Source organism: Eptatretus burgeri, chromosome 3 (assembly GCF_056783735.1).
Source record: "Eptatretus burgeri isolate ZD-2024b chromosome 3, Ebu_testis_v1, whole genome shotgun sequence".
Taxonomy (NCBI): Eukaryota; Metazoa; Chordata; class Myxini; order Myxiniformes; family Myxinidae; genus Eptatretus; species Eptatretus burgeri.
Window position 1 is genome coordinate 84,899,325 of NC_140963.1, and position 23,092 is coordinate 84,922,416.

Sequence of the window (23,092 nt, forward strand, 5' to 3'; positions counted from 1 at the left end):
CCAGTTAGCAAATTGGTTGTGTTGGCAAACAGATTTCAGTTCTTGCGTTTTCAAAATTGGACGGGGCTGATAAATCGGCCTCGTCATGTGGGGTGAGGGGGCTGATTTTTGCCCACGGGGCTGATTTTAAAATTGCTTCAAAATCTTGTGAATTCGTTTTTGTTGTAAATTGTTTTAACATGTGGTCCAAATTGACCAATGTCCGTACAAACTGAACTGCCAAAGAATCTGAATAAACTGAGCCTAATCCTAACTATGTAATTTCAAAATGTACTTTAAACGGCCCTTCTTGGGGCCCAACACAAAGTTTTGAGAAACAGAACTTTCTGCTCAAGCACAGTACTTTCCCACAATCCTTTTCATTAACAAGGACAAATGTGTCGCCCTAAAGGTTTTGTCGGCTAAAAAAATAAAAAAATAAACAACAACAACTTCCGATATTTCGTCACGTGCCTTGATTAGGCCAATAACGAGACCCGTCATAGTGTATTTACGAAATTACAATATGTTAAATGGAATAATCTTTAAATAGTAACGTGAACTTTTCGAAACTTTAAAGCAAATGTCCGAATATATTTAAACGTTCATGATAGACGCTCTCAAACGGCACCCTCAATGCGAGGATGTGTACAAGTGTTTAGTATTTAAGGAGATCCGGATCGTCTAAAAAAGAGCCGAGTCCTAATATAAAGGTTTTGTCTTCACAAGAAGAAGAACAACAACAACAACGCCGAGCTCTCTTAGAGCAGCGTTCGCTATGTGAGACGCTGCTAAAAAGTATTAGAACTAAGTTGTCTTTGTTGTTGTGGATTATTACCTGTAATGACAAATGTTCTGACAATTTGCATGAATGATGTGCCGGTACAATACATTACATGTAGCCATTGAACGGGAACCATTCAAGTATTACGTACACAAGTCCAACCCATTTCTCCCCCTGGACGAGCCCACTGTGTTCAACATGTACATGGGGATAAATCTTGACTTTTCACTGCCATTACCTTGTCATGTAGGTTGTACTTGAATGTCCACACCTGGATCCATCAGCAACATAGTAATAATGTCAAAAGATTTATTCTCGTAACAAATTTAAAAATCTTTATTCGCTGCAAAGCTGAATGACCAAAAAAAAAAAGTCTGAACAGTCGCAAATTTAATGAGTTTATTGATGCATTTCTGTCTCAACAAAACTAATTTATCTGTAAGTATCTCTCTCTCCAGTCCAACAATATAACAGATACATGTGTTCAGTACATTCTGCCAAATACTAATTAACTTTAGTCGGTTTAGTATTGATGTAAATCTTCAGGCAGAAACCCCCAAAAGTCGCTATCATCAGACTCATCAGATAATTGTGAAAGAGATTCATCCCGTGAACTACCTGAAGATAAGTCCAACACAACAGTATTCTCATCATCTGTGGAGATGGCTTAAACCATGTCATTGTCCGTTTCTCGCGTCCAAAAGTAGACCAATGGTGTTGAACAAAGGTGTTTTGTTTTGCCATACAGGTAATCTTAGCTTTTTTTTTTTTTCCCACAGCTTAATTTTACGGGGCCAATAAAAAGACCCCCTGAAAATCGACCACCGGGGCAATCACGGGGGCGAGGCCGATTGGCCCTGTCAAAATGCAAGCCATGGATTTCGGTTTAAGGGTCTGGTTAATTGGTTGCCACATTAAGACAATTGTGACTGGCCAAAAAGTTTTAACTGTCCATCCATCAATTTGAAACATGATTGCACGATTAATGCCTGGCACCTACCGGTGCATGTATTTGTATATACTGTTCCGAATTTCGGCGTGCGGTCGGCCACGTAACTCGAATCGTGATGCGTCGCCCACCGGAGCGGACAATTCAGTCGTGACCCTCCTGGAACTACCGCCAGGAGCCAGTCATGGGTGGGGGTTAACCTCACCACAACCCAGTCCGCATTCGACCCGCGCAAAATAGGGTGAATCGCCGAATGTCGATATACCCTAGTACCCGCGCGGGTAGCGTACCGAGGAGTTGTACCACGCCGCAGGTCGACTCTGGACACGAACCGCTTAAGCGGCTCGTTCCGTGCTGCAGGGATAACCGAGCGGAGTTCTCGCCGACCTCGACGGTTCAAATTAGTTACCGGGTGTTTTAAACCCACTATCAATCCCTTGCATGATGCAAGATGGAGATTCAACAAAGGAAAGGACGAAGCGAAACATGGGAACAATTGGACAAGCACACTTTTATTTCACGCACACGCACACGCACACGCACACGCACACACACTCACACGCACGCACACACACGCACACACACACGCGCGCACACGCACACACACACGCACACGCACACGCACACGCACACACACACGTAAGGCGGTAATGCAATGTGCAGCAAAAGCAAAAAGCAAAAGCACTACTACCGACTATAATTATTTACAACACTAAAACAATTATACTTGTCGGGACTCGGCGCCACATCATTCATTCAAAATAAACAGGAAAGACCTCCCCATAGGCAGGGAGGTAGACGGGGTCCGTGGACCAAATGTGCGCCGAACCTGGAGGAGCAGCCAGGTCCACAAGACCGAAAAGGTCTTACGCGCGTCCTTGTGACGCGATGGTGGGCAAGCCGCAATATCAGCGCAGCTGCGCCCCGACTCCGTGCCCCTGGCGTGGTCGGTGAGCCCTCTCCGGCGTGCTCCGCGCAAGCACGGTTTGGTCGGCACCACGGTTAGGGTGGGGAATGAACGGAGCCACCAGCACTATCTCAGCGCGGATGGGGGGGGGGAATTGTTGATACTCGGGGTTATGCGAGGGGAATGGCTGGCTGGCTTGGTCGCTTGTAAAAGCGAAGGTGGCTCGAGTCCAGCGATGAGATGACACCAACCACGGGAAAAGCGACCCCCACACTACAACAACGAGTTCCACACACTCGCGTCTTTTATTGACCGGGGGAGGAGCCTGTATGCAGATTTTAGGATCAAAACGCGATTGGAGGCAGGGCCATGCCACCCTCTTCAGCCATTGGTGTGATAAAAAGGGGCGTGAGCCTCTTTTGATCCGAATTCCTTCCTGAGAGGAATTCATATCCATCGTGCTTGGAGTTGGGGCCACACCGCCCGACGCTCGCCCATTGCACGGAGGAAAAGGGGCGTGAACCTCCCCTGATCTGAATTTCTCTCCCATAAGGAATCCACATTCATCGCGCTTGGAGGCGGGGCCACACCGCCCGACGCTCACCCATTGGACGGAGGAAAAGGGGCGTGAACCTCCCCTGATCCGAATTTCTCTCCCGTAAGGAATCCATTGCACTCGCGACTTTCTGCGTTCGGCAGCAATCACCGAACGGCTTCGGACAGTACGACGTTCGGTGTTGACTGGTGGTGGGGTCGATGGTTGTGGAAGGAGAAAAGCGAAGGTGGTGGGGGGTTTGCTGTGGTGGTTTGGTAGTTGGCGGGCGTCGTTTGGGAATGGCGGTGAAGCGATGTTTGCGGGGTGGAGTTGTGGAGGTAAAGAGGCGAAGGTGGTGGTGTTTGAGGTGTTGTTGGCTTAATGGTCCAAAATAACGATAGAGAAAGAAAAATGGCTAACTCAAAGCATCGCAACCCGGATGAATCGCACATATTCCCTCTTAACCACGGGTGTGGGCTAACTACACATGAAGTTATCGCTATATCTCACCTGAGGACCCTTTATGGTGTATTGCGAATTTCCACAGCCGTAACAATACAATAGAATACTGGTCTTTGTGAAGGGTGGTGTTTGTCTGCATCTATGACGAGTTAAACAATGGATTTGATTAACTGAAAGCCGGTAAGATCCATATGTTAACTGCTGTGGAAATTGAGGTGTGGTTGGCTCTCCTGCCAGGTCGAATGACTAACACTCTAAGCATCAGCCACCTCACTTACCATGATGCTTCTCAGTCATCGGCATTCAGTTGACAAAATACCCCTTCCCAACCCCCCCCCCCCCCCAATATGACAGGATGGTTTTGTAATGCTGTTATAAAACAATGTCTTGTCCCATTGGTTTCACATGAGTTTGCTCATCCTGTTAAGCCTCGTCAGTTCGACGATGTTTAAAGCACAATCTCCTGTGACTGTGAACTTAACTTCATGCGAAAGAATTACTGCACTTTAAAGGCTCTGTTGGTGTTACCAGTTAGTTTGTGCAATTCTTTGATTTGAGCAATCATAGACATCTTTCGAAAAAGAGATTCTCCTCCTTTTTTGGGAAGATTTACACAAAAGTTTGCAAGTTCATGATGTCACTTTCCTCCATCTCGCTGGTAAGATACTCGTCTTCCATGAAGGCAAGTCAACAATGAATTTTATCACAGCATGTTAACCGTTTGAAACTATATTCTTGGATTGGTCCAAGGCTGTTGATCGTGTGAGCCATGGTATTCTCCTTGACAAACTGCGCATATATGAAATCTTTGGTTCAGTCCTGCAGTGGTTTTAATTAGACTTGCCAGGCCGTCAACGGGTGCAATTCCGAGGGGCACATTCAGTGTCTGGGTCAGTTCTTGGGGCCCCTGCTTGTTATCATGTTTTTCTTTTTGACTTGCATTCTGTGTCTGGTTTAACCTGTGGCAGTATGCTGATGAGACTGTAATTTACAGACTTATCTCTCGTTGAGATGATGAGCTCGCTCTGCAGAATGATTTACATTGGATCGACATTTGGTGTTCTTTTAACATGATGAAACTCAATGTTGATAAATATAAGCTGATGACCCTCACTCTTTATAGAAACCCATCCAAACTAACTTACACGGTAGGTTCACAAACTCTTGAAATTACTGACCATTACAAATATCTGGGCTTGTCCATTTTCAGGGATCTTACCTGGAAGCTCCATGTTAACACAGTTATCTCAAAAGCAACCAGAATGACTGGATTTATCAAAAGACTTGTTCATTTTAAAGAAGCTCACTCTTTTTTTTTTTTTTTTTTTTTTTTTTTTTTTTTTTTTTAAGCTTTACTGTGCTCTTGTTAGACCAATCCTTCAGTATGCTGCCCCTGTTTGGTGCCCGAATACTCTCTCCCAGCAACCCTCTCGAGGGAGAGTCCGGAGGAGATTTACCCAATCCTGTCTCGGTCTTCCAAGGAGATGTATACAGACTCATATTGATTACAATATTGATGATTACCTTCGTTGCTCTTAGCTAGGTCTGTCATTCTTTATGAACAGGTTTAAATATTTATCTGTTGTTTATGTTGCAAAATGTTTGTAGAACAGATTTGACATTGCTTATTCATAACACTGGTCTGCGTCATTTCAGAGGTCTAGGTTTTCTCAACGGTTCCTATATGCTTTTTGCATGCTGAATTTAGAAATGTATCATTTCGCTCAATCAGGTGAAGTTTTTTTTTTTAATTTTTTTTATTTTTTTTTAATCTCAATTTTAAGGGAAAAAAAATCAAATTTTGTTTTTTTAATTAGCATTTTTTAAAATTCAAAATCAGACTTACATTGACAGAAAATGTACAAACTATATATAAAATGACGCACAAGTACCGTTAATGTGAAATTCAACATTAAATAGACGAAGGAAAACAGCGACTGCTGGAGCGACTGAAGTTGGGTGTTGCCAGAAACAACGATTTATATATATTTTCCTGAAATTGAAATGAAAGTAATTGAGAAGGCACTTTCTTCCACATCAAGTGTACTTGTGTGTCATTATATGTATAGTTTGTACATTTTCTGTCAATGTTAGTCTGATTTTGAATAAAAAAAAAATGTGAATTAAAAAAACAAATTTTGTTTATTTTTTTCCTTAAAATTGAGATAACATAAAAACTTGACTGAGCGAAATTAGATACATTTCTGAATTCAGCATGCAAAAAACATATGAGAACCGTTGAGAAAACCTAGACGTCAAAAAAATATTTCAAATGCAGCCCAGTGTATAATTTTGTTTCTGTTAATCCAAGACATGCCCATAATGTTAAATTTATTGATCACTGCTCTCAAACAAATAAATGCTTTGTCTTTCCATTTCTATCAAATTCGCTCGTCTGTGCGATACTCTTCCCAATGATGTAGACAGTTTTATCTTTGGTCTAGACCCTTTTTTTTAAGAACGTTAAAAAGCATTGGCTGGTGCCAAGTGTGAACAATCCCTCATAATAACTTACCCACATATGGGTTTATTTTATGTCTAACTGCAATTATAACCTTTCTCCTTTTTCAATACACTTGTGCAATTTTAACTTTTGTTTATCTTGTATTTAATGTGTACATTTGTTTCACTTACTTGTCCTTTTAGGAGAGAAAAAGATCAGATCTGTGACTTGTGACAGGTATCATGTAAACCTGCACTAATCTGTTTCATGGTCGGGTTGTTGGCGACTAAACTGTCTCCCCCTAACAGATTTTCTGGTGATGAGGGTGTATGATATGGACACCCAGCAGGATTAAAAACAAAACCTGTCAAAGGGCGGAGGAGCTCCTTGTGAACCAACGGCCATCCATATCTAGTGCCCAACGGTGTCTGCGGATGTCCTCCTGCAGTTTGGGTTACTTTTTTTGATGAGGTTGGTGGCAGGATTTGCACACTGGCCACCGAAAAACCCTTCGCTCTGCAAAACACAAAAAAAACTGTAAAGAGAATTGAAAACCCACTCTGTGGAGTACTTCCTATACATCTGTTCACTGCAGAGCAGTTCACCGGTTGACAGGATTGGGCCAAAGTCCTTGGGACCCCCACTCTTTCATCCTGTCTGGGTCTCCCTAGACAGGGAGACAACCACGGTGTGACCTTTCCGGGTCATATTGCAGTAGTGTATTTTGGGGTGGTGCTGAGGTGTCGTCCACCAGATGGTGGTCTCCTTGGGTTAACCTGACGCGGTCCCTTTGGGTGGGTGCCTGGAATGTCCTGTCCTTAAGAGAGGATGATAACCTGTCTCTGTTATCATCTGAGCTCGTGTTTGAACATCGGTGTTGCAGCACTCTCTGACGTTCGGGGACCGGATAGTGGTGGGTGGTCACACCCACTATTGGTCTGGTCACTGATGGTTACCACGCCCAAGGAGTTGTGGTTGCTGTGACCAATATGCTGATTCCAATGATGAGACAAAGGATTCGTCACTCCTTGGGTGTTTTTTCCTTGGTCTCTGGATATGCTCTGATTGAGGCGAGTAATCTCACCGTGAAGGATGCATTCTATGTCACGCTCGAATCTGTGGTTGATCAGTGCCCCAAGCGAGATACTCTTCTAGACTTGGGGGATTTCAATGCATCGACTGGAACTGTTAGGGATAGTTATGAGACTTGAGTTGGTCCCCATGGGTCTGGAACTGTGAACCAGAATAGCAGTAAGTTCCTTGACTTTGCAAGAAGTCATGGACTTAGGGTGGCTGGTTCATGGTTTCAGTGCTCACAGGCTCATCACTGGACTTGGGATTCCAATGCTGGTGGTGTGGCAAAGGAGATTGACCACGTGTTCATTGATGGTCGCTGGAGGATGATTCAGAACTGCAGGGTCTACCGGAGTGCTCAGTTCCTCAATACTGATCACCGGCTTGTTGTAGCAACTCTTAAGTTGCACCTTAAATCCAGGAAAATGGTATCATCCCAGCCTCGGCTGGATGTTGGCAAGCTCAAGGATGAGAGGGCAGCTGAGGAGATTGCAAACTAGCTGAGTGGAGATTTAGGGGGTCTGAATGCTTTGAGGAATTCTGTAGAGTTTTGTAGTGCCTTCAAGACCACCATCCTTGATGTTGCCGGTGGATGTCTTGGAACTCACCGTTTGGCGAAGAAGAATTTTTGTCTCAAGGGGCACTGGATACCATTGACCAGATTCGCTGAGCTTTTCAGGGAGTTGAGGCTTAAAACTGTGCGTGCGCTGAGGGTGGACAAGAAGGACGATGTGTGAGGAATCGAAGGGGGTAGAGCATCACCTGTGGTCAATTGCTTCTCGTCCTGCTTACAGGGGAATTAACACATTGCGTTCCTCCAAGCCCATCCCTTGGTGTACTGCAGTTAGAGCGGAGGGCTCTTGACAGAGGAGTCCGAAGTGAAGGCCCGCTGGGCCGGTTATTTTGAGCGGCTGTACTAGGCTGATCCACCAGCTGTTGAGTTGGATGTCAGGGGTGTGACTATCCCTATTACTGACCCTTCAATCAACTGTGATCCACGTTCGTTTGTGGAAACAGACTGTGTTGAACCGGTTGAAACGGGGTAAAGCTCTTGGGATCTGTGGCATCCGTGCGGAACTTCTCAAGGCTGGTGGAAATGCTGTATTTGTGTTGCATGCAGATCTGTACTCTGCCTGGAACACAGGCATCATCCCAACTGACTGGAAGTGGGGCCTTGTTGTCCCTCTCTGGAAAGGAATGTGTGATTGCCAGGACTGCAACAATTACTGGGGGTGACACTGCTCTCAGTGCCGGGCAAGGTCTTTGTTCGGATAATTCTTGAGCGCGTTCGTCATCATCTGCTTGAGCATCAGCGCCCAGAGCAGTCAGGCTTTACACGAAAGGTCAATGAATGACCGTATCCTTGCTCTTTGGGTCCTCACTCAACGCAGACGAGCATTTCGGTGGGGGCTGCTTGCAGCCTATGTTCATCTCGATGAAGCGTTTGATTCAGTGAATCGGGATGCCCTCTGGAGGATTCTTGGTCTTCGTGGGGTGTCACCAAAACTGATCAATTTGATGTCTGAACTGTTCTTTGGTACTGAGAGTACTGTGAGATGTGTTGATACCATCTCTGACTTATTTCTAGTTGTTACTGGAGTTTGTCAGGGGTGTGTGCTCGCCCCCTCACTTTTCAATGCTTGCGTGGACTGGATTCTGGGGAGAATGTCAGAGATGAAACTGTGGTGTGTCATTTGGGAATATCAAGATCTCTGACCTTTATTTGGCAGATGATGCAGTCATCTTTGTGGAGACTGGATATCTTTTTTGGACCCTCAGGGTGCTGAATGAGGAGTCGGAGACTCTGATTATGGGTTTACTGGGACAAAACCAAGATCCCGGCTGTCAATGACATCTTGGATGCTGCTATCTTGTTTGTTCCTGTTTGTGGTGAGGATGTTGAGCTGACTGAGAGATTCACTTACTTTTGGCAGTGATATTCATGTCTCTGCTGGCTGTGAGCCAGAGGTCAATCGACGTCTGGGTTGGGCCTTGGGAGTCATGATTCACTGGATCATGGAGTGTGGCGGTGTCGGTACCTGCGCAGGAGGACGAAAGTCCGAGTCTTCAGGTCGTTTGTGCTTCCAGTCTTGCTCTACGATTGTGAGACTTGGACTCTGACCAGGAATCTGACGGAGACTTAATTCCTTTGGTACCAGGTTTCTTCGGAGACTCCTTTGCTATTGCTGGTCTGACTGTATCCAACGAGTGGTTGCTTTAAAAGACTCAAATGAGATTTGTTACCTGCATAGTCTGTGAGTGTCAGCTGTGGCTGTACAGACATGTGGCTCGTTTTCCTGACGCTGATCCTGCTCACCAGGTTCTCTCGGTGAGGTTTTTCGTGAGTGGAGGAGGCCATTGGGTTGACCAAGTTCATCTTGGTTGCAGCGGGTTGATCAGCATCTCAAAGAGATGGGGATCGGTCAGGCATCTGTCTGGGGGATAGCCAAACGGAGGCCCCTGGAGTGCAAGTGGAAAGTGGACAGTGACGCGCTGTTCTGGTGCATGCTCCCATACCCGGGAGTTCCGGCAACAACTCCATTTCTGTCAAAACAGGTTTTGGTTCCCTGTGTGCTTGTTTGTAATCTTTTTTGCCGCGTCACGTTGCGAACGCTGGCTCTAAGAGAGCTCCGCGTTGTTCTTCTTGTTGTTCTTCTTCTGGTGAAGACAAAACCTTTTATGACGTGGCTCTTGGACACATTTGTCTTTGTTTTTGTTTGTTTGTTTGTTTTTATTATTATTATTATTATTATTATTATTATTATTATTATTATTACTTGCTGAGTGCCCACCCTACAAGCGATCTCGTTCCAAGCATGCAACATTCTTTTGACACATAACCTTCATTTTGGCGGTGCACAGGCAGCTGTCTCACTCACTTTCAAAAATCAAAGCAATAACCTGGGTTACGTGCATAAAGCAAAAACCCACCTCGTGCTTATAATTCAAATCCCTCACTGCACTGGAAAACGTCGGGACAGGAATACTGAACTGTAAAATAATGGAGACTTGCAATACCCTCCCCCACCTGGAGGCGGCACTACGCGATATACATTTGCATGGAGAATTTGCATACCCTCCCTCACCCCCCTACCCCTTTTCTCAAAGTCCACCGGCAGAGATAAAAGCACCCCTGTACGTACATGAATTGGGCTCATCCTATGTAGCAAGTCTGGATGTACTCAGCCCAGAACTGTAGGATTTATGCGACAAACACTGGTCCGTGAAATTTATTTTTCATGTGGGTTATCTTTTTTTTTTTTATTCCCGCACTTTCGAAGAAAAGCGGGAATATTGTGATTGTCTCCGCCGTCCATACGTCCGTCCGTCCGTACGTCGGTCTGTCTTACCCTGTAACTCCTCCTACACCGTTTGAAATAGGAACTTCAAACTTTGGGACATAGTAGATATATGTATGGGGAAGTGCACAACACTTTCGGATTTTTGATATGACTCCTAGGGGCCAGGCCAGATGGGTTGGGGTCATGGGGGTCGATTAAAAAAAAAAAATTGTCTTATACCTTTTTAAAATCAAATATCTTCATGAGTTATACATTTACCAACATTTTGTTTTTAAACACATGATCAGAGGGTGCTTAGCGGATAGGGGGTCAAAATAGCTCCTCCTACACCGTTTGAGATAGGAACTCGAAACTTTGGGACATAGTAGATATATGTATGGGGAAGTGCACAACACTGTTGGATTTTTGATATGACCCCAAGGGGCCGGGCCAGAGGGGGTGGGGTCATGGGGGCTGATTTTTGTTTTTAAGTGTATTTACCATTGTACATGGTAAATTCTTTTACAAAGAACTTACTTATGTGGTCCCCATGAGTGACAACAGTCACAGGTTTTACTGTATTTATCTAATTGATTATGAATAATTATAATTAATATTATACACAGTTCATTCCTATGATTAAATTGATGCACAATTCTATATTGCTGGACAGTGTTAAATTAATGTTTCATGAAATGTTGACATGCTTGCAATGACTTCTGATTTAGTAAACATAGTAAGTCTTTGGTCATAAAGCACATCAAATAGAAAAGAATAGTCAATACATTTTGCAAGATAAAATTTCACCGAGCGTTAACGGGACAAAGCAGTGCGCGTGGGAATATGCGATGGTGTGCCATCGACAACATAGTTCGAGTTAGTATTATTATTATTTTTTTATGAAGGGCCAGGAGAGCTTCTCTAAAATAATTTGGTTCACCTTTTAGCAATCCTGCATGTGGGAGAAATCCTACAAGGATGCAATGTCAGTCTTGATGTACTTGCAAGGAAATAATTGAAATGAAATTGTGACATGAGATGTATGCCCTGTGTTTTGAGCATTAACTCCTATTTTGCTCTGACAAATGTCATGCATGAACATTAAACATCCTGATGATTGATATGTATTATTTGACAAGTTGTGGTCACGTTTGAGTGTGCCATTACTTTTTTTTCAATTAATTACTTTGGGCTCAATTTTTTTTTTTGGGGGGGGGGGGATTGTTCAGTTGCTGGATGTAATTGTGCAAGGAATGCCTCGGACCATTGAGCATTAAGGTCGAAGGGCATGTTTGCCCCATCACGACACTGTTGACATTCCATATCCTGTTGCACAATTAAAAAAAAATTCACTCCAAACACCCGCTGCCTTCGAGAACTTTGCCAATGCCCCCCTCCCTCCCCTCCCACGTATGCAAAACTTTGTAGAGATCGGGCCACCCATGTTTTTTTTTGTTTGTTTGCTTTTTTTCTCTGATTTTCATATATACGTTCTTACAAAGAATTGCCTAATTTAATATCGGAGGATACAATAGTACATTTTCTCAATCGTTTTGCAACTCCATGATCCTGCTGAGTGTGCTGTTGTGTTCAAGGTGCTATTTTAAACCCTGCAGGCATTGCACTATTTTATGAAACTTTCAGCTCGTTGATTAATTGTGTACTTCATAGCATTCTATGACTATCTACAAAAACGCAAGCTTTTGAAGTTCATATTGTGTCTTCGGGTGTCTGACTCTCGACTGATTCCGAAGCCATGAAGCCTTGTGCCACATCAGCACTTCCTGCATTGGTCTTGACCAACATGGGGTGCCTGCCATGTATCCACCCTGTTCAGGCATCCATGATACAGTTCAAACTTTCAAAATTGTTGAAGTGTCAAAAAGTTTATTTTGCACTAAATGACTTGTGGTATGAACTGCAAGCACCGAAGAATATTAGGTATAGCTTTTGCAAGCTCGGAATGTCTCGTGAGCTTTGCTGCACAAAGCAAATTCCTCCTGGAATTTATGAAAACTCCAAAGACTCGCAAGAAATCTGGTGTTTGTGTCAGGCTGAGCTCTTGTTACCATTCTGTTGATTTTATTTTTTTTTCAAAAATTTTTTTTATACAACATCAAGAACAACAAAATGTGATTGAGGATAAAAAGGCAACAGACAGACAATGGAACAACAGCCAGATACAATAAGCAAGCAAATGAATGAACAGGGAAAGAGAAGGAGAGGAAACTCAGTAACCTTACAAGTAAAAGGATTTGGGTTATCTCGTGTTAAATGGGGGGGGGGGGGTAACATGGAACAGTGGTGTACTGCTTTGCTTGCTTGAAGTCCTGGAGTGAAGAAAGGATTGTATAGCTTCAGGTAGGAAGTTCCACAAACGGGGGGAGGGGGGTGGGGGAGCAGAGAGGAGAGGGGATGTAAAGGCCCTGTCACACCTTGACGATTTAGCCAGCGTATGCTGACTTATGAAAAATTTGTCCAAAACGCTGGCAACACATCAAATACGTTATGGGTAAGTTTTGATAACATTAAGAGCACGCTGAAAAACACTGCCATACGTCGTAGTACGCTGGCTTTCATCGTTGTACTTTGCGGTTGTCCTCAAATTTTAGCATGCTTGAAATTTTACGACGTATGCCAGCGTATGACTCGCACGTTCCGCTACGCTGGCCATAAGTTGTAGGCACATTATCCGATCGTTAACACATGTCGACACACGTTACTTGTAAGTTACTCATAAGTCGAAACACGATGAGGTAATGATTGAGGTAACGTTGAGGCACGTTACACGATCGTTGACACACGTCGAGGCACGTTATGCGATCGTTGACACACGTCGAGGCACGTTACTTGTAAGTTACTCATAAGTCGAAACACGTCGAGGTAATGCTCAGCGTACCCAAAACTTATTTCTAACCTATGAGTAACGTGCTTTGAACCTATGTGTAACGTACCTCCAACACATGTAGACTTATTTGATTGACGTCTTCCGGACGACCACAGAACTTACTGAACGTGTTTCTAATTTACAGCTTCGTATAATGGTGTATTGGCAGCGTTTAAAAAAAACAATAACTTCCGATGTTACGTCACGTCCGATTGCCTCTTCAGTTTGCTCATGTCTTATTCTTAGTTCCTCCTCTGAATATTTTCTGTTTGAGGATACTGTCACGTCGACGTCAAAACTTAAAAGCAAATGTCCGAATATATTTTAAACTTCGTGATAGACTAAAAAAATAAAAAACAACAACTTCAGATATTTCGTCACGTGCCTTCATCCCTCGGTGTACTGAAGTGCCATCCCTTCCCGGTGTACTTCATCCCTCGTCGCGTGCCAAGGAGAAAAAAAGAAAATGTGCCTTGACGGAGAAAATAACTTTCGTGTATGCTAAACATTACCTCGACGTGTTTCGACTTATGAGTAACTTACAAGGAACTTGTGTCAACGATCGCATGTCGTGCCTACAACTTATTCCCAGCGTAGCGGAACGCGTGAGCCATACGGCGAGTACGTCGTAAAATTTTCAGCATGCTTGAAATTTCACGACGTACTCGACGTACCACGAAATATGAGAGCGTACTTCATCGTTTTTCAGCGTGCTCTTAACGTATACACAACTTACCCATACCGTATTCGATGTGTGCCAGCGTTTTAGACACATTTTTCATAGGTCTGCATATGCTGGCTAAATCATCAAGGTGTGACTACGTGGTTGACACTTCCAATTCTCGGGCGGTTTTGATTTAAATCGGCGTGCGGCAGGTTTTTAACAGGCCACGCCACGAATTCGTCGACGATACGTGCAGCGCGCTATGCCTAAGTTAAACGATCGTTGGGCATAGGTTGGGAACGCCGACAACAGGCTAACCATTTGTTGGTATAAGTTATCTATAAGACAACGAAACGTTCTGTGCCCGTTACTAATATGTTATGCATACGACCAACACGTAATGAATACGACCAAAACTTTTTTTTAAAACATCAAAATTTCAGTGTACGCCAACGTTTTACATACATTTTTATACGTTGCCATTGCTGGCTAAATCGTCAAGGTGTGACAGCGCCTAAAGGAACAGAGTTGGCCGTGATATAATTTAGATTTTGGGAGTTTAACCAGAAGGGATGGAAGAATAATTGTCCTAGAGCTACTTGGGATAGTTGGAGGGTTGATGGGGCTCGAGCTACACGTGTGGAGATTTGTTTTTTTTTTTAAATAAAAAACAAAATTGACAACCACCGATATATCTGTGGTATGAGAGAAACAGGCCCTGTGCTTCAGCATCATCGTGGGAGAGTGCAATTGATGGACTTGTTCCACGACCAACATCTGATGCTTTTCAGGTCAGCAGAGGGAAGCAGCTGCTGCCTTCCTCTCAGTGGGATGTGGTTTTGTATTTAACATTTACTTTAAGAATGGGGGGGGGGTGTTGGATTGGGGATCAGGTGGTCATTGCTCATCCTGATGCTGAGATTAACATTGTATGAAATCACTTTCGATGATTAAAGATGAAAAGAGTTATTGCTAACAAGTGAAAGAAAAGTGTTTGTTTATGAATGTAAATGATGGCTCTTCAGGTTTGACTTGGGCTTTTCTTCTCATCTTATCAGGCATCCGTCACCTTTCTGTGCAGTCGTCACAATATAACTTGAGAAGTGTCTGTTTGCTACGCTGGCCAGAGGAGAGAGTATTGCATCTGTCTGTTTCTGTCTGTCTGTCTTTGTTTGTCCACACAGAACGTGAGGATGTATAAGACCCCATTTAGACCCTTTACTACCATGAAGACTCAGAAAACCTTTTAGAGCCTTGATCCTTTTACCCTTTAGAACTCTTAGATTCACTTCGATCTTCTTCGACCCTTTTGAACCCCGAAGACTCTTAGACTCCTTTCGATATTTTAGAAGTTCATGCTTTTCAGACCTTTTAGTAAGCTGTGGACCCCTTTCACCTTTAGACCCTTGTTATACGTTTTAGGACCCTTTAGACCTTAAATTTCATCCTTTACATCCCTTCGACCTTTTAAGACCCACAAGGCCCTTCGACACTGCAACTTTACATGTGGATTTGTAAAACTTTATAGACCTTTCGACCTTTCATTTCGTACATCCTTCCATTTACAGGCTGGCCAAAAAGTCTGGAAACACGGGTGACTATGCATTATAAATGGTTTATTGATATTACATTACAATACATGATATGTTCATTGACATTACATGACAGGACATGACATGTTCAATGTGTTGTCCCTCATGAGACCTTCGCCGCTCCTTGTTGTTTGTTAGGGGAACGAGGAGGTGAACAAGCAAAACGTATGGTTCTGGTCGCAAGACAATTCACACTGGATCTCCCCTACCAAACAACAAGGAGCGGCGAAGGTCTCATGAGGGACAACACATTGAACATGTCATATAATGTAATGTCATTGAACATATCATATATTGTAATGTAATGTCATTGAACATATCATATATTATAATGTAATGTCATTGAACATATATATTGTAATGTAATGTCAAGAAACCATTTATAATATTGTTACGGTTGTGGAAATTCCCATTACACCATCAAGGGTCCTCAGGTGAGATATTTCGGTAAGTTCATGTGTAGTTAGCCCAAACCCGTTGTATAGAGGGAATATGTGTGATTCATCCGGGCTGCGACGCTTTAAGTTCGCCATTTTTCTTGATCTTGTTATTTGGACCATTAAGCCGCCAACAACTCAAACACAACCACCTTTGCCTCTTTACCTCCACAACTCCATCCCGCAAACATCGCTTCACCGCCATTCCTAAGCGACTCCCACCAACCACCAAACCACCACAGCAAACACCCCACCACCTTCGCCTTTCTCCTTCCACAACCATCGACCCCACACCACCAGTCAACACCAAGCGTCGTGCTGTCCAGGGCCCGTTCGGTAATTGATGCCGAATGCGTTCCTCTCAGGGAGAAATTCGGATCAGGAAGGGTTCACGCCCCTTTTTCTCCGTCCAATGGGCGAGCGTCGGGCGGTATGGCCCCGCCTCCAAGCACGATGAATGTGGATTCTTCACGGGAGAGAATTCAGATCAAAAGAGGCTCACGCCCCTTTTTGCCACACCAATGGCTGAACAGAGGGTGGCGTGGCCCCGCCTCCAATCGCGTTTTGATCCTAATATTTGCATATAGGCTCCTCCTCCGGTCTATAAAGACGCGAGCACAAGGTGACTCGCGCTGTTACGGTTCGGGTTGGTCGAGTGAAGACTGAGGTCATCATCGAGGTTGCAGTGTGGGGGTCGCTCGTCTCGTCGTTCGTGCCGTCTCGTCGCGGGATTCGAGCCAGCCAGCCATTCCCCTCGCTCGACCCTGAGCATTGACAATTCCCCCCCCCCCATCCGCACTGAGATTGTGCCGGTGGCCCCGTTCCTTCCCTACCCTAACCGTGGTGCCGACCCAACCGTGCTAGCGCGAAGCACTCCGGAGAGGGCTCACCAACCACGCCAGGGGCACGGAGTCGGGGCGCAGCTGCGCGGACATTGCGGCTTGCCCACTATCGCTTCATGAGGATGCGGGTAAGACCTTTTCGGTCTCTTGGACCTGGCCGCTCCTCCAGGCTCCGCGCACATTTGGTCCATGGACCTGTCTGCCTCCTTGCCTGTGAGGATGGCTTTCGTTTCCTTTGCTTTTGAATGAATGCTGTGGCGCCGTCCGACAAGTATAATTGTTTAAGTGTTGTAAATAATTATAGTCGGTAGTCGTGCTTTTGATTTTGTTGCATTTTGTCTTGACTGTTATATGTGCATTACTCTATGACCTGAATACGTGTGTGTGTGTGTGTGTGTGTGTGTGTGTGTGTGTGTGTGTGTGTGTGTGTGTGTGTGTGTGTGTGTGTGTGTGTGTGTGTGTGTGTGTGTGTGTGTGTGTGTGTGTGTGTGTGTGTGAGATAAAGTGCTTGTTTGTTGAACTGTTTCCCGTTTCGTTGCGTCCTTTTTCTCCCCTTATTGAAAGCTCCATCTTGCATCACGTAAGGGATTGATAGTGGGTTTAAAACACCCGGTAAATAATCTGAACCGTCGAGGTCGACGATAACTCTGCTCGGTTATCCCTGCAGCACAGAACGAGCCGCTTGAGCGGTTCGTGTCCAGAGTCCACCTGTGGCATGGTACAACTCCTCGGTACGCTACTCGCGCGGGTACTTAGGTATATCGACATTCGGCGATTCACCCTATTTCGCGCGGGTATAATGCGGACTGAGTTGTGGTGAGGTTAAACCCCCACCCGTGACTAGCTCCCGGCGTTGTTCCGAGAGGGTCACGACTGAATTGCACGTTCGGTGGGTGAAGCGGCCGCCATTCGAGTCAAGCGGCCAATCGCACGTCGGACAGGCCAGAATTCGCAACAATATATATTCGCCTATGTTTCCAGACTTTATGGCCACACTATTTGCCACACAAAATAAATCCTGGCAAGGGTCTGCAATCTTTGATTACTCTTGTTACCTCCACCACCGAAGGTGAAGGAGGTTATGTTTTCACTCCTTTCTGTCTGTTTGTCTGTCTGTTTGTGTCCAAGATATCTCAAAAAGTTGTGTATGGATTCGGACGAAACTTGGTGGACAGGTTGGGTGTGTCGCAAAGACAAATTGATTCAATTTTGGTGAAGATCCAGATCCGGATCTGGATACAATAATAATTTATTTTTTTAAAGTGATTGTTCACCATTGAGAGAGGGCCAAAATCGATACAGTGCTGTATAGCATGATGTTTCAAAAATGTATTGTGCCCGACATGTTATGGATCAGGCGTTACGTGGCGGAGGTATGCACTCTACAGAGTTCCCTTCTAGTTTGTCATGGGATTAGGCTAATTCTTTCATTTTTTTTATAGTGTCAAGATTCATGCAGGAGGTAGAGCACAGAACGGATCAGGACGTAACATTAGAAAGAGGTGGGGTGGGAAGGGAAACTTGTCAACAGGAGGGTTGAAGGAATATGGAGGGCGACTTGAAGGAATAAAGGACTTGGGGAGGGGGGAGAGAATGAGAACAAAGGGTTGAACAAAATGGATGTAACTGCAACCTCTCAATCACAGTAGTGAAAGGAAAAATTTGAAACCTGGAAAGTGATGGGCTTGGGTGGGGTTAATGGGTGAAGAAATAAATCATGTTTGTGGATGGGAGATGATGTGATGAAGGTGAACAACTGTCTTGAAACCCTGGAGAGAAGAATGAGATTAATGAGACTGAAGACATTGGTCCAGATTTCCATTGGCTTTGTTTGGCTCGAGTGTTCATGGAGGGAATCTGAAAAATGTAATCTTATGTCGAATAAAAATTTGGAGTAACGATTAATCGAGCTCGTATATGCCTCTCCAGCTCGGAAATGCCTTCGTCATCCTGCACAGGTACTGGCAGCGCCACACCCCATGATGCGGTGAATCCATGACTCCCCAGGCCCAAATAGACGAGATGTCTATTGACCTCTGGCTTACAGCCAGCAGAGACGTGAATTTCACTGCCAATGTAAGTTAATCTGTCTGTGACCTCAACATCTTCACCACAAACAGATACATACAAGATAGCAGCATCCAAGATGCCATTGAAGGCCTGGATCTTGGTTTTAACCCAGGAAACCCGTAATCCCAGCGGCTCCGACTCCTCATTCAGCATCTCGAGGACCCCCAAAAGGATATCCAGGGTCCCCTCAAAGATGACTGCATCATCTGCAAAATCAAGGTCAGAGATCTTGACATTCCAAAACGATGCACCGCAGCTTGATCTTTCCGAAATCCTCCCCACAATCCAGTCCGTGCAAGCACAAAGTGTTGGTGCCAGTACACACCCCCTTACGAACTCCAGTATCAACTGGAAATAAGTCAGAGATGGTACCACCATATCTTACAGCACTTTCAGTGTCAGACAGTATCATGAAACAGTATGAAAGTATGAAACAGTATCAGACAGTATGAAAGTGTCAGACACTTTCAGTGTTTAGTTCAGACATCACATTGATCAGTTTTGGTGGCACCCCACGAAAACCAAGAATCCTCCAGAGGGCATCTTGATTCACTGAATTGAACGCTTTACAGAGATCAACAAAGGCTGCAAGCAGCCCCTGCCGACACTCGTCTGCGTTTGGTGAAGACCCGAAGAGCAAGGATATGGTCAATCGTTGACCTCTTTGGTGTAAAGCCTGACTGCTCTGGATGCTGGTGCTCAAACCGATGGTGGCGAACCCTATCATTTTTTTTCTCTATATATATATTGTCGAGGCTCGTATGAGGGTGAACACACAGAATGCACAACAAGGGGAACGGGAGAGGAATGGACAAAACAGTGGGGCAATAATTATCTGAGTAAAGACCTTGCCCGGCACTGAGAGCAGCATCACCCCTCGGTTGTTGTTGTAGTCCTGGTGATCACCCTTCACTTTCCAGAGAGGGGTAACAAGGCCCCTCTTCCAGTCAGTTGTGATGATGCCTGTGTTCCAGGCAGAACACAGAACTGCATGCAACGACATGAGTACAGCATTTCCACCAGCCTTGAGAAGTTAATCGTGCATGGCATAGATCCCAGGAGTTTTACCCCTTTTCAACTGGTTCACCACAGCCTGTTTCCACAAACGAAGGTGGGTCACAGTTGATTGGAGGGTCAGCAATAGGGGTAGTACCATTTCGACAGCTGGTGGATCAGCCTGGTATAGTCGCTCAAAGTAACCGGCCTAGCGGGCCTTTACTTCGAACTCCTTTGTCAAGAGCCCACCACCATCCGCTCTCACTGCAGTACACCGAGGGATGGGCTTCGAGGAATTCAATGCGTAAAATTCCCCTGTAAGCAGGATTAGAATCACTTGACCACAGGTAATGCTCCACCCCCTCACAGATTCCTCACACAGTGGCCTCCTTGTCCACCCTCAGCACATGTACAGTTTTATGCCTCAGCTCCCTGAACAGCTCAACTCTTCCATTAAGCCTGGCCCTGCGACTTGTCAATGGTATCCAGTGTCCCTTGAGAGACAAAATTCTTCTTCGCCCTACGGTGAGTTCCAAGACATCCACCGGACAGTGGTCTTGGAGGAACTCCACAACATCAAGGACGGTGGTCTTGGAGGAACTCCACAACATCAACGACTGTGGTCTTGGAGGCACTCCACAACCACTCAGGAATCCCCAAAGCACGCAGACCTCCCAAATCCACACTTGGCCTGTTTGAAAACTCATCAGCTACCCTCCCATCCTTGAGCTTGCCAACCTCTAGCATATGCTGGGATGGTACCATTCTCCCTGATTTAAGCTGCAACTTCATTGTTGCTACACCAAATCTGCGGTCGGAATTGAGGAACTGAGCACTCCAGTAGACCCTGCAGTTCTGGATCATCCTCCAGTGACCAACGAGCACATGTTCAATCTCCTTTACCACACCACCGGCGGTGGAATTCCAAGTCCAGCAATGACCCTATGGTCACTGAAACCATGAACCAGCCACCCTAAGTCCATGACTTCTTGCAAAGTCAAGGAACTTGGTGCTATTCTGGTTCACAGTTCCAGACCCATGGGGACCATCACATGTCTCATAACCATCCCTATCAGTTCCATTCAATGCATTGAAATCCCTCAAGACGAGAAGAGTATCTCGCCTGGTGCACTGATTAACCAAAGACTAAAGTGCTGCATAGAATGCATCCTTCATGGTGAGATCACTCACCTTAGTCGGAGCATATACAGAGACCAGGGAAGCGACACCCAAGGAGTGAGAAATCCTTCGTCTCGTAATAAGCTCGTTGACCACTGTTACCTCTATCATTGGAGTCAGCTTGCTGGACACAGCTACAGCAACTCCTTTGGCATGGTAACCATCAGTGACCAAACCAATAGTGGGTGTAACCATCCTCCATGATCTCAACACGATCCGGTCTCCGATCCTCAGAGAGTGCTGCAATACCTGTGATAATACTTGAACTCAGATGATAACAGAGAAAGGTGGTCTCTCTTTGGGATAGGACATTCCAGGCACCCACCCAAAGGGACCGCCTCAGGTTAACCCAAAGAGACCGCAATCTGGTGGACGACACCTCAGCCCCACTCTGCCGCACACCACTGAAATCTGACCCTGGAGGTTTACCCTGTCATTTTACTCCTATCATCAAGGAATGGGGGTCCCGGTGGCTTTACCCCAATCCCTTCGTCCGGTGCGTTACCTTGCGGAGAGCAGCATCACAGGAAGTGCTCCCACAGAGTGGGTTTCCATATTTCCTTAAATTTGTGTGTTTTGCGGAATGAAGTGTTTTATGGTGGCTGGAGTGGAAATCCCATCACACGCCTCCTAAAAAAAAAAAAATTAGAAGTAACTAAACTGCAGGAAGATGTCTGCACACAGTTGGGCACGAGGAATGGATGGCTGTTGGGTCACCAGGAGCTCCTCTTCCCTTTGACAGGTTTTGTTTTTAATCCTGCTTGGGTGTCCATATCTGTACACCCTCCTCACCAGAAAACCTGGTGAGGGAGATGGTTGAGTCGCCAACAATTCGACCATGAAATGGGTTAGTGCAGGTTTACATGGTACCTGTAGCAAGTCACAGATCTAATTTGGCCTGAGGGGGTTTGATCCCCAAAATATGCATTTGCTTTCTTAGAAACTACACACGCAATTTTGATGAAACTTGACCACAAACTTTGTCACCTATGATGTTCCAAAGTTTGTACACGGCATTAAAAAAATATCCATAGGTATTTATTTTGTGGTTCATCCATGCCTACCAGTGGTTCCCTGGTTATCTTATCCAGCCGCTACGGGGTGAGTGCCCAGGGGTATTGCATTGCACCTATGTTTAATATCTCTATGAGGTTCTTTGTCGTCATTCCCGTAGCTCCAGCTATCATTGGTACAACTTTGGCATTCTTCAGCTTCCAGGATCTTTTCACTTCATTCTTGGTGTTTGGTCATTTTCTTGATTTCTGGATTGTTTCGTCCAAAATCACTGATATTAACACATCAATTAGAAATGACTTCCTATCTTGTTTTTTTGTTTTTTTAGGTCAGCTTGCTGACCTCATTGTTGTGTTGCTGGGTCTCGGTGGTGAGCATGACCGCTAGATGGAGCAGTCGAGTCGGCTTCACCGGAATTTAGGTCGTACCCTTCAGATAAAATCCGAAAGGTCACGGGTCCCTTATCGGACCGAAGATCGCCAATAGGTCAACAACGTGGGATAGGATTAATTGCCAATTTCAATATACCTAAATACCCACGTCGTCCAAACTCCCGGGGAAATTCACCCTCGACAGGGTCTGCACGATCCGAGCCGTACTGTACCCCGAGCGTACCAAGTCGTACCCCAAGCAGAGAGCACCAGAATCCTGCCGGGCCGATTGCACGATTACAGCAGCAATGAGACCTCCTAATTCCCGTTCGCAGCGTGGCAAACCAATGATAGAAAGGACAAGGACAAGCTGGTACATTCAACAAGAGGGGATTTATTTACAATGGGGGGAAGGGAACGCACACAAAGAGCAGAGTTATCCGAATAAGAAATGTAAATAATGTACAACAAAAACACTTAACAATTCTACTTATAGACGGGGCCCATGGACACACACGCACACGCACATACCCAGAAGGAGATGGACCTCGAGGTCTTTATTCGGCTCTCCAGCCGAGGAGGATAGTTCGGCTGGGAGTCGGTTTGGCTGGCTACCTGGCCGCGAG

General features: G+C 45.1%; 1 protein-coding gene across 13 annotated transcripts in view; it reads left to right on the forward strand.

Annotated features, from left to right (window-relative positions):
- Window positions 1-23,092, forward strand: part of LOC147030343 (la-related protein 4B-like) — a 146,004-nt gene that overhangs the window by 42,852 nt on the left and 80,060 nt on the right. For 6 of the 13 annotated variants that reach the window (XM_085874277.1, XM_085874278.1, XM_085874281.1 and 3 more), the window contains exon 3: window positions 15,696-15,788. The exons of 6 other annotated variants lie outside the window; for them this stretch is intronic. In XM_085874277.1, coding sequence (XP_085730403.1) covers window positions 15,696-15,788 — 93 coding nt within the window. Of the gene's footprint in view, window positions 1-15,695; window positions 15,827-23,092 lie in introns of all 13 variants that reach the window. One more of the 13 variants, XM_085874276.1, reaches the window with a different exon arrangement.